Source organism: Opisthorchis viverrini (assembly GCF_000715545.1).
Source record: "Opisthorchis viverrini unplaced genomic scaffold opera_v5_145, whole genome shotgun sequence".
NCBI lineage: Eukaryota > Metazoa > Platyhelminthes > Trematoda > Opisthorchiida > Opisthorchiidae > Opisthorchis > Opisthorchis viverrini.
The window spans coordinates 322,011-337,000 of record NW_008751802.1 but is presented as its reverse complement, the minus strand read 5'-3'; the positions used below and the strand labels follow the sequence as shown (position 1 = coordinate 337,000).

Here is a 14,990-nt window from a genome sequence, read left to right as displayed (position 1 = left end):
AAAATAAGTGCATTTGCGCAGGGCAGACAGACCAATGAGAACAAGCAAGTTTGAGTCAAAGTAAATGCATTTTCCAGCTACACACCGTCAAGCAGTAGAAAATAAAAGAATAAAATAAAATCTTGTTCGTTAAGAAGAGAGAAACGATCAATCACCAATAAACCGCATATCCGCCCTGAGGGTCAACCATGAGTTTCAGGCTTTCTAAACGAACAAACATGTGATAATTGTTCAGTTCATGAATCAACTTTCTACGAACACCGGGATGTGGGTTGGATTGTGGGCATCTGGATACAAGGCGCTCCAAGCGACCGGATTGGATCAAATCTGAGATGGACGGCGTAGGACGGGACTGATCATTTGTGGACAAGAGAGCACGTTCTCCGCTCACTAAATCAATGATATCGACCAACGAAAACGACGACGAATGGGCGGCTTTAGTGCGCTCATATCGATAAACCAGTAATAAATCCTGATTGTCCGGAGGAAAAAAGATAGCCAAGGGAGGTGAATTTGACTGACTGGGATCAAGCAACTCTCCGGGCATCTGAAAAGCAATCGTGGAAGGATTGGTTTGGAGGCGTATCATTGTGAACTAACGTCAATGGATGGATAAACAAGGGGATGAAGACTTACATCGAAAACGGTCTCTTCCAGATGAGCAACCAGCCTCCCACTGAAGCGATCAGAACTAGGTCTGCCACTTACGCTCCAAGCCGGATCAGTTACCTGTTCCCAGGAATGTATATCGAATGATGTGTGACACTGTCCACTAAGTCGGTGAACTAGGAGATCCTCAGGAGATTGGTCACTGTCCACACTTTCTGGACTCGCAGCCAATGCTATGTCCTCGTTGTCTGAAGATGATCGAGAACTAGGAGGAAATGCTTCATCAGCGGAGTCCGGTTCGACTGGTGACTGCAGCGCGTGTAAGTCGGTTCGGTCTGCGAGGGCTTGTTGACGAGGTAGTGTGATACGGGAAACTAGCGTCTGGAAAAATGGGGATGGAAAACTTGAATCGATGGTTGGAATGCTTGTCTTCTGAATGGACATATAGATACGTCAAGGAATGACTAGACAACTGAATGAAATCACAATCGACATGAGTGGACGAAGAAAGTAGTGCAACTGAAACTGTGCACTTATGAGACAGACAAGAGTAGATCCCACAGAGGAAACACTGGCGTCAGTTCCTAAGAAAAGAAAATAGCTTAGTAGAAGAAAGTCTGGCGTAACATACTACATATAAGGTTGCATCCATTGTAGGTATGGATATTCTCTCCAACTTCGACAGAGATTCCGGGCTGAACAAGATTGGGAGTCACGAAAAATTTAAGAGACGGGGGAGACGGGTCCAGGTGAAAAATCAATTCGTTTGATTAACCTGAATCATACCACAGAGAAGTGTGTAATCTTCAAACGCCACAATGTTATCAAAATTTGTTTGAGGGCTCAAGTGTTTTTACGGTGAAAAAACCGCCTGGGAGAACTGACACAAACGATGATGAATGTGTTGGGGAACAAGGAGAAGGGAAAAGGGGAAAAAAGTTCAAGACATACCAAGAACAAAATAAACACGCTTCAACTTGTTCCCGGTCGTTCATCATACAAGGCTGTGGAGTGGTGAGATAGCCCGCGACGCGTAAGGGTGATGGATAGCTGGATACGAAAAATCGCTTAGAAAAATAAACTTTGCAGCGGTGAGTTTGTTGCTTCGGTGCAGCCTACGTAGTGGCTGGTTATAAACCATTCTTACCGAAAATGTCCTGCCGTTTTAAACCTTTGTGTATAAATTATTCGAAACCACAAAAAGTAAACCGAACAACGGTCTCCTGACACGGTGTACTGAATTGAAGCTGCCGGAAGTTTGTTGAACATTGAATGGACATGTTATTCGCATAGATAGCTACCCTAGACAGACCCACGAGAACTGCATCGAAATAACTGTCTGTTGAAGCATGGATGGTAGTAGAAACCCGACTGTCTGGATTACTTTAAACCACCATAAGTCTACTCAGCTAACTGATAGAAATTAATTCTTATTGAATATACAAGCGAGCTGCCGAACAACTGATGGTCCAGGTATTTGGGAGCGAAAAATACGAGAGGGTATCAGAATGAGCGGGATACGAAGCACACGCAACGGGAGGTCCTGAAATGTCACTAACATTGAGTGAAAGGTCAAGAGTTTTGATAACTATAATTACTTAATTCTGGTGTAAATAACCGGTCACAGCCAGCTAGACTGAGTGAGAATTTTATGTTTGAGACACCATAACGGTGACTCTACCATGTTCGAATAGGCCGTTTGGTGCCCAACTAACCACCCAGTTCCAATTTTGGTCACTGAAGTAATCATACACAAGCCGGACCCTGATTACTGGTACTCAGTGCTCCCAACCTCAAAACTCGTCCTAACCACGAAATAAGCACTTCCAGGACTGTTTTACGATCAGTTTGACTTAAACCATATGATGATCAGTCAGTCCACATATGATGTTTTCCTATCTGTGCTTCTTACTTTGACGGGCAACTTATGCGAGATGGGATAGCTGCGATGAAAGAACGTATTCATCATGATCTTTTTTTAGAGATTCGATGACTCGCTTCCATTGCAATTAATTTGAACGATCCTATTTCGTCCTTACATCGCTCTGACCGGTGCACACCAGAAGGACAGCAATAAAATAAGTTTCGCTGTGATTAGGGCTCGTCAGTGCATCAAATCCTCTACCATGCCCGACCACCCAAAACACAAAACAAGCACATTAACCGCTATTCCAATAGCGTAAAACCGAATGGACTTGGTTTATCCCATTTTAAAGTGGTGAACGTGCTCGTACTTAAGTTGCACGTAGGCTACCTATCGTGCACCTGGGACAACGAAGCAGAAACAAGCCACTTATGCCGCTAGATGACTCGTCCATCCTGGCCAGGTATTATAATGAGACTTTATCACTATAACAACCAACTTGGTAAACAAACGTAGTTTGAATACAAGTATCTGAATAAAATAAATGCTACTACAGGGAGCATCAAGACGTATTCCACGAGTGGTGTCGAATTACTAACACTTTTCAGCGTGTTATCTTGCGAACATGACGTGATGCACGCACCATCGGTCGTATCAAACACTCTTAAATAACGCATCCAGAGTGTGTACTCCGAACGTTACTTGAACTAAATCACAGAAAATCTCCCGGTGCCGATCAGATAACACCATTTATCCTCAAGCAGTGTGCTCATTCCCTATGCACACCTCTCGCTGAGTTATTCAATTTGTCCCTAAATAACGGTGTGGTTCCCACCGACTGGAAGAGGGGCGTTATCACTCCCATATACAAAGGAGGTAATCGATCGGTCGTGTCAAACTACCGGCCGGTGACTCTGTTGCCGGTGATCTCCAAAGTGCTTGAGCGACTGGTGGCAAACAAAATCATTAAACACTTAGAGGAAAACGGATTGCTTTCGGCTGCCCAGCATGGTTGCAGAAAAAACAGATCCTGTCTGTCCAATCTCCTCATTACCTTAGACGACTGGACGCAAACTGTGGACAATGGAAATCCCGTTCACGCATGCTATCTAGACATCTCCAAGGCATTTGATCGCGTGAACCATAACATATTGTTACAAAAACTCGAGCATTATGGTATTACGGGAAAGCTGCTGGCTTGGCTTGAAATCTATTTGGCTGACCGAGACGCGCGTGTATGTGTTGACGGCGCTCTGTCCAAGCCAATTGCAGCTACAAGTGGAGTACCCCAAGGCTCTGTTCTTGGGCCTACTTTATTTTTATTATACGTAAACGATATACCTGAGCTCGTGAGCAGTAAAATCACTTTATTCGCAGACGATATCAAGATATGGTCAAGCATACGCACCATTGAAGACTGTCACCGATTACAAAAAGATCTCGATACACTTTATGATTGGTCACTGAAAAACAGACTACCGTTTAACCTCCAAAAATGTAAAATGCTCCGTGTAGGGAAGCCCTTTGCATATAACTATACGTTGGGTCCACAACCACTTTCTTGGACTAGTGAAGAAAAAGATCTTGGCGTGTGGGTCAGCAGCTGTTTAAAAAACTCCTTGCAATGCACAGCCGTCTACAAGAGGACCTCACAAGTCCTGTCGCTCCTAAAACGGATTTTTGGTCGTTTCACTCGACTGGCACTGCCCCGAGTAATCAATACCTACATCCGACCAAACATGGAATACGCTATACAAGCTTGGTCACCATGGCTTCAAAAAGACATAATTCTTCTACAGCGAATATATCATCGAGCCACGAAGCTGGTAATTGGATTGCAAAATAAACCATACGAAGACAGGATTGCCAGTCTCAACCTATTTGACTTCTACTATCGGCGCATCAGGGGAGACCTAATTCTAACATATAATATACTGAAGACACCTAATCATTCGCTGGAAGACCTTTTTGTCCGACGTCGAACACGAACGGGCAGGAGGCATGACTTTTCGCTCGCGGTACCTCACTCGAGAGTGAACTGTCGACGGAACTTTTTTGCGGTCCGTGTATGTTTCATTTGGAACTCCCTACCTCCCAATGTTGTACATTCGCCGAGTTTAACCATTTTCAAGAACAATTTAGATGCACATCTTATGTCCAAACCGAATCTGGAACTATTTAACTCCATGTGTTACTCAGTAAACATTACGCATATTTTTGCGTCCCTTTGTGTATATACGTTCACCCTATGGTCGTTGTAAAGTTAATTGCTTTTTAGACCATTAAACCTTGAATTAACCTTGAATCCATGTATGCAAAAGACCACAGTGTGGATTTAGTTAGGTTATTATTTTGCCTTCATATGCCCGGGACCCAACAAACCCATTTTACATCAATAACCTGACTCCTGATCCCGTGACCACGTCGTTCAATTATCATATGGTTGGGCTACAAATTGCGATTGTGTCTGCCTCATTCCGACTGCACTGTTATCAGTATGGGTCTTCAGCACTGTAGCTACTGCACACACAACAACAGGGTAACAAGTAAAAGGGATCGGTCCATTCTGTTTATAACATGCGATTTTGACAACGCAGACAGCTTGCAAAAAGGCGGTACTGGTGGATCAGGACGGTAGTCTCGTAAGTGTATATATGTATGATATTCAATGGGTTTACTGTTCTTTACTGTCTCAGATAAACCGCTGCCAGTTCCCCGTTACTGTGGACAAACACTCTGTGACTCATGAAATGTAGATTTCGTATTCAAAATCGAATTAATTGTCTCATTGTTCTCTGTGGGTTTCGCCCAACGTGCTTCAAGCACATACATGTTTCTCTACCTATGGTGAAGTGAAGTAGGCAGAAGAAGTAGCATGCAGCAGCCCAAGTAAGGGCGTAGCAGAAAAATCTCTTCGATTCCTCTGCATTTAGCGTTTTATCCTCAAATCGATCTCCGACAAAAAGTCACCAGTTAGTACGTTGTTCGGTTTGTGGGTCCCGTGAATCAGGTCATATTACCGTAACTCTTTTACTCCATTGTATACTTGTTGGTTCGAACGACAAACCAAGCTTACCGCTTGTCTTGGAAATAGATGCTGCCTGAGTATATAGTCAAGTATGTCCCTCGCTGCACCCCATTGCGACCAGTTGGTGTGGCTGGTTTCGTGCATTGCAGTTGCCAGATTACTTTTGGCTACTCATGAGTAGCTACGGTTAGAGAGAGTAAACTCACTCGGCTGCGGTGTGCAGGTTGGTGGTATGGGGAACTTTTTGCTTTACCTACCTATTCTCAGTAAAAACTGTCACTTTTACAATAGATAAGAAGGAATTAAGCCGGCTGTATTCGGAAATCAGGAGAGAATGAGTAGCCTGGGCGGGTCGCATTTGAACAAAGAATTCATCAGGACGAAGGCATACGTGAGAAAAGGAAAAATGGACTACATACCCAGTGAATATATGAAGCACGGATGTCCTGCAGCATGGCCAAATAAAGGGGAGGAAAACAGCAACCGAAAGAGGGACGGTCCGCGAAAAACGCAGGGTACTGCAATTTCATGCGGTTTCCATTTGGCGATCGATTCGGGCAATTGGATACATGCGCATTGGATTCCAGTGGATGCTGCTGTACACAATCATTCAGTTTAGAAAATAAAATAAGATGCTGAGGAAACTCGTTTCATCGCAGAAATGTCCATAATCATTCAACGCCTATGCAACTCTAAACTACAGAAGTAAAAATGGGTCATCGTGCACGAGCGGTCATTCCCAAAATAAAATCCACTTTGTGGCTAATAGTATAGCTGTATTTGATACACTCAGACAAGCGTCAGTTCAAAACGTAGTGGTTCGTACGGTTTGAGAGAGCCCACCAACAAATCGCAACGTGAAAAGTTCTGTATTCTTGCATTTTTGCGCCAAAGAAAGGTATAAGAGAAGTTGGGAATGAGTTCATATTGTCCCAGTGTAAGTTACACGATCCGACGGACGATAATGAAGTTGTGATAACCGATCAAAAGTGCATGAGCACGTCTTAAAACAGTACAAGTCAGCCGAAATGGCCAAAAGTTGAAAAGATAATTGATAAGCATAAGCGTTGGCGATTATCCTTCAGGTAATTTCTGAAGCATTCGAACGTGTCCGTTGTAAAACAACACGGTCTTGGTGTTCATAGGTTTGATCTGTTCCTGCCTAGCTTTACCAGGTCATTCACGAGGGCGAATAGTCATGCGATTCTGGCATATGTAGCTTGACTACATAAACATGACAGTAATCATGCGAGAGGTAAACCTACTGGATGACAGATCTGTCATATTCAAGGGTTTTAAAAATACGTGTGTGATGGATTGAGTTGCACAGCTGACGTCTGCTTCAGTACCGCGAGGAGCCTGATCTATTGAAGTGGCGTGCTGCTCTCGAAGGATCGTCACCAAACAGTGAGTTATGCTGTCTGTTCACTACCCTGCCTCTTCTTAGCACAAAAAAACTAAAGGGGAGTTACTTTCTGGTTCCAAAAACGGTTGGTTCTATCTCCATCCCGAAGGGAAAGAGTACCATAACAATGCGCTTTACCGCCAACCGGACAGAAGTCAGACAAAAAGAGCCAATGTCCCAGGAACTGCTGTTGTATCATGCAGCGGTCTAAACGAGTTTATTTCAACTTGACTTGATGGGATATTTCGCGTGGCTGATGTGTGGACTAAGTTAAATGGTTCAAATAAGCACTGGAATTAATCAGGCCGAAAAATAGGATTAGGCAGCGTGCGGAAACACAATGCATGTGGAAAACCGACAACTACTTTGTAATATTACTGTGCAATTGCCTCCCTTTGTTCTTGCTATTGGAGTATGCAAAGCGACTGAATATCCGAAGCGTCAATTTTGGCATAAGCCCGTGGAAACATCCATATACAGCTGAATTTTCATTACCCAAGTACAAAGTCAATTGGATTCGGGTATTCAGTGCCTCCTCGAAGATGTTTGCTCGTGGAGGGAGTACTGCACCGGGGACTGTTTTGGTGGCTTAAATACCCTATCCGGATGGCGTCCAGTGAGTCACACCAAACACATCCACAAATACAGTTCACGCAACATTAGGTTAGTAGCATTAAAACGGGGTTTGGAAGAAAAAATGGTTAGTGTCAATTGTTTTTTGACTAGACAAAATCCTGGAATAAAAATGCGGTGAGGCCCCGAAGGCTGATTACCCTACTCACCTACGGGGTCTTATTTAACACACTGGCAGCGGAAATCTTCATTATCTTGGCACATGCTTAATTCAACTCGTTTCAAAGACACTTAACCTATATAAGACAGCGATTAAATGTTTCCTTGTTGCTATCGTACACCGATGATTAAATATCTGAGTGACAAAGTCCGTAAAACATGAGAATGAACTTTTCTCCAACAAAACTCGAAGCAAAGAAAACATAAAGACCTCAGAAACGGATCCCATCAATCGCACCGATTACCGTTTACTTGTTGTAAATTTTCACCCGTGAGCAAACATGGACTATTGAAGTAGCCGCTTCTTAAATAAATTGGCTTCATATCGGTCTGGATGATCATAGTTGGTTTCATTTTGAGATTCCGGCTAACAACAATTGCGGTCTTCCTGGACATCAGAGAAGCTTCTAACGCTATAGATGAAATACTACTTCTAGCTGCATTTTGACAAACAGTATTGTCTGCCCTTCAGTCGTTTAGAGTTCGCAACGAACTGTCCAAAAGTGGGGTTAGCCAAAGCTATCTTCTCTTTCTCTCCCCCTTCTTGTTCCACTCTGTAGTTGTTAACATTATGGAATGCAGACTTCAAGGTACTAAAAACGCAGGAATGGAATTGCATCTGGTAAAAAACTTGAGGGCCAGTATTTTATGGAGGACACCGTTTTTGTGTCGAAGACCACCGATTCGCACAACCTAACCTAACTAGAATTTCGGAAGTGGTTCATTACTTCCTCAGTGTAACTTCTTGAAATCCTTGATCGGTTTACATGTCTTGACAGCTCCATAACCAACGAGTTTACCGTGACAGATAAAGTCGAACAGCAAGTCAATTAGCAGAGCTCCAGTAAAATTTGCCAATTCTCCTCATTCATGGGGTCGAAAACGCAATGAAGCTAAAAGGCCGTGCATTCGAGATAAATGTAACAAAGGTCTTACTTTGTTGTTGTGAAACTTAGTATCTGCGATTGGGAGCCCTTAAGCGCCTCCGAGCCTTTGACCTTGGTGGACTCACAGCATAGCAAGAACCTACTGGTTGCAACGAATACGCAACAAACTGGTGCGTAAACGAGCACCAGATCAGCAAACCTGCAAACAGCTTATCAGATCAAGATGGTTGGGACATGTATTGCACATGCCCAAACACCAGCTACCAAAGGTGCTAGTTTTCATTTCGAGTTCATTCCGGTGGAAGATGTGATAAGGACAGGCAATAAACATGGCCGCGCGATTTGAAAGCGGCTGCGATTAGGATGGGTGCTGTGGGATCTTCGTACCTTAGGAACTCTACAGCACATCGTATACGACTGACCTCATGGTGTTCATGCTGTCAATTTCCAATCAGACTGATCATCTGTGGTGTGTCTGTCGTTGTGTGCCGAGTCCTTACAAAGTGAAGTTCGCAAAGGACACCAAGTCAACATCAATGGTGGCGTTTACTCCGATATGATATCCAGATATGTTTATTTCGTTGCCATTCCAGGATGTAGGCACCTTGACGGCGTTCGTAAGAAAAGGGTTTCCTACCACGTATCCCCTTCGTTTTTCAACTCTTTGATGTAGCACTCCTTCACAATGACTGGACGGTAGTTAAGCACCAGCAACTACTACTGGTGCTGTCGAGGATGGAAACAATATGTGTGGGGTAAGATACGTCCGATTCCAGATTCAGAAGTCTGGAACTGGCTGAATCATTTTCTGCATCACAATAGGCGCCTCGATCTTATGTACGCTCCACGGGCATTACTCGAGCTAATCATGACGTCATCCTTGATATTGGCGTCTGCAAAATTGGTTAATTCGAGATCTTCAAAGTCGCACATACAGCGCAGTGCCACCTTGTTGATCATGCGTAACCGTCCAAAACTGGATGCAGATGGAGAGGAACACGTTGGTTTTAAAACAGTGAAACCCAGTCTAGTGGCTGAAGAATACTGGAGAGTAGCACCGGGAATTTACAGAAGCCATGTTATCTGAAAATTTTGAGTCCATGGTCGACACATCCTGACAAAGTTTACCCAGCGTTATCCGCCAGCAGCACTTGATCCAACTAACTGCGAAACTGGTCGACAGAGAGGGGGTAGTCAGGTCGGACCTCAGAGGACAGACCAAAAGTTCCGGACCTTGTCGTACATAGAATGTCATGCGTTCGTAGTCAAGTAACAGGACGCCCCAAAGTGGTTGAGTTCGATTGCATTATATTTCACAACGCCTCGGATAAATGAGTAAAACGACGCCCAAAGTCGACGTAAATGAAGGCTGGGTGTTGGTATTCATAGCATAGCTGTGGAATAGGGCGCGGTGTGAGAATTGAACCGGTGAGCCCGTTGCCTAGTTCAATCTGGTACGTCACTGTCACTCGCTGGTGAAGTAGTTCATAAGAAAAACAGTGAGAATTTAAGATTGGTTCAGGGAAATTTTCACGATCTGACTTGTGAAAAGCTATAAGAACGGAGGAACCTTAGTCGATGGGTATAACTCACTATTCTATACCACACAAAAACAAACCAGGAAGCTGTGAAGTGAGGGCAGGGGGCTGGCCCAACCCAAGGGTGCAGGAAGTAAGGCATTACTGTCTCACTCCTGGCGCGGTTGCGTGCAGCAGGTGCCTTTTTAGCAGTACTAGACACTGGTTTTAAAAGTATTTTGACCGTATTGGATAATGCACCAACTGTCACGGTCAACCGTTGGGTGGAGTGTGCAGTTTTTAAGACCGGCCTTTTCTAATCGGTAATTCCTCAGGGAAGGCGGCATCGCTACTTCCATGAATATGGACATGCTAGTCACCTGGGGGAAACATCTTGCTGCCTTCACACTCCTATCGTAGAGGACAGTACAATCTCCCCCTATACCGCATCGCTACTTCCATGAATATGGACATGCTAGTCACCTGGGGGAAACATCTTGCTGCCTTCACACTCCTATCGTAGAGGACAGTACAATCTCACCCCTATACCGCTTCGTAGCACGACTAATCTCGCTGCTCCTCTTAGGCCTTCCTGGCATGTTTGCACCTTGTAGAACGAAGTAGCCAGCGGGATTACTGCAGCACTCAAGCCCAGCCAGCAGGTCCAGGTGGCAGATTTAGATTAGCTCAGTAGCCATTTCCTGTCAAGCTGTTGCTCGTCCTTGGAGTGTTGAATGGCTTAGTCCGATAATTCTGCTTTCTTGGTTTGCTTAGATGGTGTTACAACATCAGCCACCAATATTCTCTTTAACAGCAAATGTATACCTTAGTAATACTTGTACAGTGACTTGTAAATCCATAAATAGTTACACAAACACCTACCCCAGAAGGACGATGGTTGTCGGGCCAAGAATGTGGATCTTGGACGGAATGGATAAGGGAAGGATGCTGATGGAACAAACAGTTGTACGGCTTGATCACTTTGTGATCTGTGCTTGTCACCGGGGTGCACGGGTGGAATTCGGAAGCAGGCCAAGAATAGCAAATAGAACAATAATTATGTGTTAGTAGGGAGGAGTTGAAAGCAAACGGCACGAGTCCGGAAGCATCAGAAGTACCCTGAAACGGGAAGGGAGGCAGGGTAAAAACGCTCGGAAGGTGAAAAGTTCAACGCCTAATAATGGTACCGAGACCTCCGTTTGACGGAGGTTGCGCACACAGCGAATCGGCTATACAGAGTTTTCATTCAGCAGTCCATAGTGATATACAACCATGGAGAGCTTCCATGAGAACCTGAAACTATCAAAAGCAACCCGCAAGGGTGGTCTCTGTGACGAATGATCTATTTCAAACAAATTAATTACCAAATACCGGAAAATTTGAACCACCAACTAAAGAAAACAGGACATCAGATGATGAAAACAATGTGAGCAAGATAAGTATACCTGTGGTTGGAAAGCTTATGGTGTTTCTATTAACAGCGGTTGATGGCAAGTGTGCAATACTGTGAATAGGACTATTCGGCAGATAGGAATAAAGTAACAGCCTATCTAGTGTGAACACTTAACTGAGAACGGAGGGAGATGTCTTTCGATATGAGTACCAAACCGCACACACTGCAATCAAGTGGAAGTGTTCTTTACACAGTATTACTGGGAATGAAGGTGAGATTTGACGGAAGATAAGACAACCAAAATAATTGGCAGTCGAAGACCGCCTAGTTTATCTCAGCGGAATTCCTGTGAGCATAGTTTACTAGTATATAGGATGAGAATCTTTCTTGTTCACAACACGATTATAGCGGAAAAATAAGGAAACACGTTTAGTACAAGTCCCTGAAGTCTGAAAGCATAGTAAATCTCAAAGAAGTATAGTAACCAGAGATATACAAGTGCCAGTAAGGATGTTTACTAATGCCAAGAAAATTCATTAAGTTTATTCGTTTATTAACAAATGTAAGCTCCCTCAATGACCTGCTGGAAACCACACCCTAAAACATGCGGCAGTTTTTGGATGCAACAATCCTGTGGTAAACTCTAGACAAAAACAACTCACTTGGGGGAAAATATACAAAGGCTGGTCAGAAGTCTGGGGCAACAGAGGTTGCTCAAAAGAACAGGAAATAACTTTAATCTGACCGTCCGGACTTGGCCACGCCATTCTTATACAACCGGTGCGCGAGCAAACAGAAACGTGGATAAGGCCAATCGGCGCGTTAGTCGAAGCGAAACATCCACAGTCTTCAACAATGACCTCATCAACTTTGCCACTGGTGACTGATTGAACTGGGTCTGGTCGAAGACACGGTGGGACCGCGGTATTACCTGCGGACCGACGATTTGGAAACGAAATCTCCAAACCATATCGAGCGCTTTCTTCATCGAAGACGGATTTGTTTACTGTTGGAAGATCCAAATTCAGGGACAAAAGTTGCAAGTGTGTGGAACATGTATGTGAACCATATGAAAGACCGGATCGTTGTTGTAGCTCTGCGCAGATATATATACAGTCTGTGCATTCCACATCTGGCATGGAGCCAAATGCAGCCAGTAAGCCGTTCCCATCATACTGAAAACCAAGAAAAACAAGAGAGCCATTTAAGCGAGGAACTATTAAGGATCGACCGCGTTTTGAGTATATAAGTGATCTCTGGTTAAGAGTTCAGTGAGGCTGATGTCCAAAACTTGATGGAGGAAATGAGCGGTATTAAAAACACTGAACAGTTTACTTCTATTCACGCCACACATTTACACTATGAAACCTGTTCTTGTGGTGTATGTTCAGATGAAGAAGCGGGCTTTCTAAGTTGTCCCGCGAAGTATAAATCTTTGCATAGTCCTCGAATTGGGGTCCAACTTCAGTCGGATCGCAAGAGGTCCCAACAACACATCAATTAGTCCCCAAAGTGGTCCCCAATCAAAGTAACAATACTGGACAATTTTCTAACGGGCGGAGAAGTGAACAGGTGGCGAATGGCTAACTGCGGGAGTAATGCGGAACAAAGAAAAGAACCTTAGCAATCGAAAATTAGACCATTTGTTTGTACTGGTAGTTTTAATAAAAGACATAGTATACAAACTGTGTTTGCGTATCATTCTGAGAGCGTCAATGACGCTCCCCCCTCGCCCTGGGTCGTGCACATTCGGCCAACCTATCCAATGATTAAAACGTTTTAACTACTTTCCACTTTCAGTAGTATAGTGATTTCGGAGAGGGCGTCTGAACAGGGCTGATAGAACTTACGTCGCAAGAAATGATGAGGAAAGACGAGGGTTGGAGTACGGATTGGATGAAACGCACTGAAGGTGTGTGATTGAACCTAGAAGTATAAGTGAGTCTTGGAAGAGCAGCTTCTGAAAATAGTTTGAGCGAGAAACGGTCCGGGTGTGCCAACAGGGCCGGAGGAAATAGCCAGAATCGGAGGAAGAATCTCTTGAAATCATATTTGTAGGACACCAAAAATCGTCCACACACAGAAAAACCCAAAAATATATCCTCTAAGGCACATCGAGGTAGTATATCATGCAGCTGATACTGCCGAAGTCCTGTATCCGTACACGGAATGGGGCACCTTCGTCTACTGAACTCTCTGGCGTTTATAAGTCCGAGAATGTTCTTCATCTGAAACAAAAACAGAAAACCTGAGACCTTCCGAAACAGGTGAAAGACATGCGTTCTTTAGAAAAAATATTTGTCATTTCCATCCGTTTGGTGTCCAACAACACCTGACTCCAGAATCACTTGAAAAGGATTAGCTCGCGAGGAAATTGCACTAACCAGACTAGCAAACTGGACATAAAGCAAACCAGCGCAACAGATAACTGGAGACCTCAATGAGCGAAATGAATCCATCCACCCAAAAAAGTGTGAGGTGTATCAGTTGGGAGAACTTTCGGACTATTAGTTAAAAAGGGCGGAGCACACTCATTTGCGAATAAACTTAGTGTTAACGAGGGACTCAACTAGATCTCTTGTTCTTCATGCTGTTCTTCAATAGAATGTGCAGCACAAGTCGCCCCATGTTTTAGTTGGTACGACACTCGAGATATCACAGTAAATTGCAAATGGGTGTATTTAGCCAAATGCGTACAATTTGGTGTTCAAGTAGAACATAAGGTTGGCAAAAACTCGGGAACTGCACCTACCTGATGAGCCTCAGGTGGGGCGAAACCTGTCGTGGGTTGTCGAAGAACTCTCTGCAAACTTATGGGCATTTTGTTCCATTATTTAAGTCAGACATAGCTTACTAGTCAACCTTAAACTGAACAAGTATCGTTTCTATGACATGACAGAACGCTCATCATTGTCGGGGATGGGATACAAACCCACGCGGAGAAACCTGACAAACAGAGTAAAAGATCGCTTTCAGGTAAAAATAAATTATCAAGGTTGGCTGCTGGAAGCGGCGCAAATATGTTTCCCTTCAATGAGTTCCGAAACAAGAAGAAATGGTAGACGTTCTCTTTTATGATGTCACTGGAATCAAGTTGAGTGCCCCAGTAGCAACGCGTCTTGCATTGACGCTATCCACCGGTAGTTGATAGACCCAAGATCCACCGGGGCCAGCGGCTAATTTACATTTGGTAGCTACCAGTTTACACACTGCGAGGGCATGCTGAAAGCTCGTGCTTCAAAACAGTTGGTGATAAACGCGCAGCTGGAGGAGTCGTTCCTCGTTATCTGTACGAGCCTCGACTTCAGATGGACCCGGAAGAGGTGCTTCCATAGGGTTCGACTGACTGACTTGGATATTTATGTCATCCATACGAGCGAAGATGTCGGATTCTAATTGATGAGTTAGTTTCGACAAGCTTCCATGGGAATTTTCCTTTTCAGCATCAGACTGCAACCCATTGAGGCATAAATTAACACCATAAAAAAGGCACCG

The 14,990-nt window shown here is 44.0% G+C and overlaps 1 protein-coding gene across 1 annotated transcript; it reads right to left on the bottom strand.

Annotated features, from left to right (window-relative positions):
* Nucleotides 1-59: 59 nt before the first annotated feature.
* Nucleotides 60-13,791, bottom strand: T265_06765 (hypothetical protein; the record flags this gene model as incomplete). Its single annotated transcript, XM_009172118.1, has 6 exons — nt 60-547; nt 637-1,041; nt 5,921-6,097; nt 10,985-11,221; nt 12,158-12,670; nt 13,346-13,791. 6 exons carry the CDS (start codon nt 13,721-13,723, stop codon nt 152-154), a joined length of 2,106 nt encoding a protein of 701 aa, XP_009170382.1.
* Nucleotides 13,792-14,990: the final 1,199 nt, after the last annotated feature.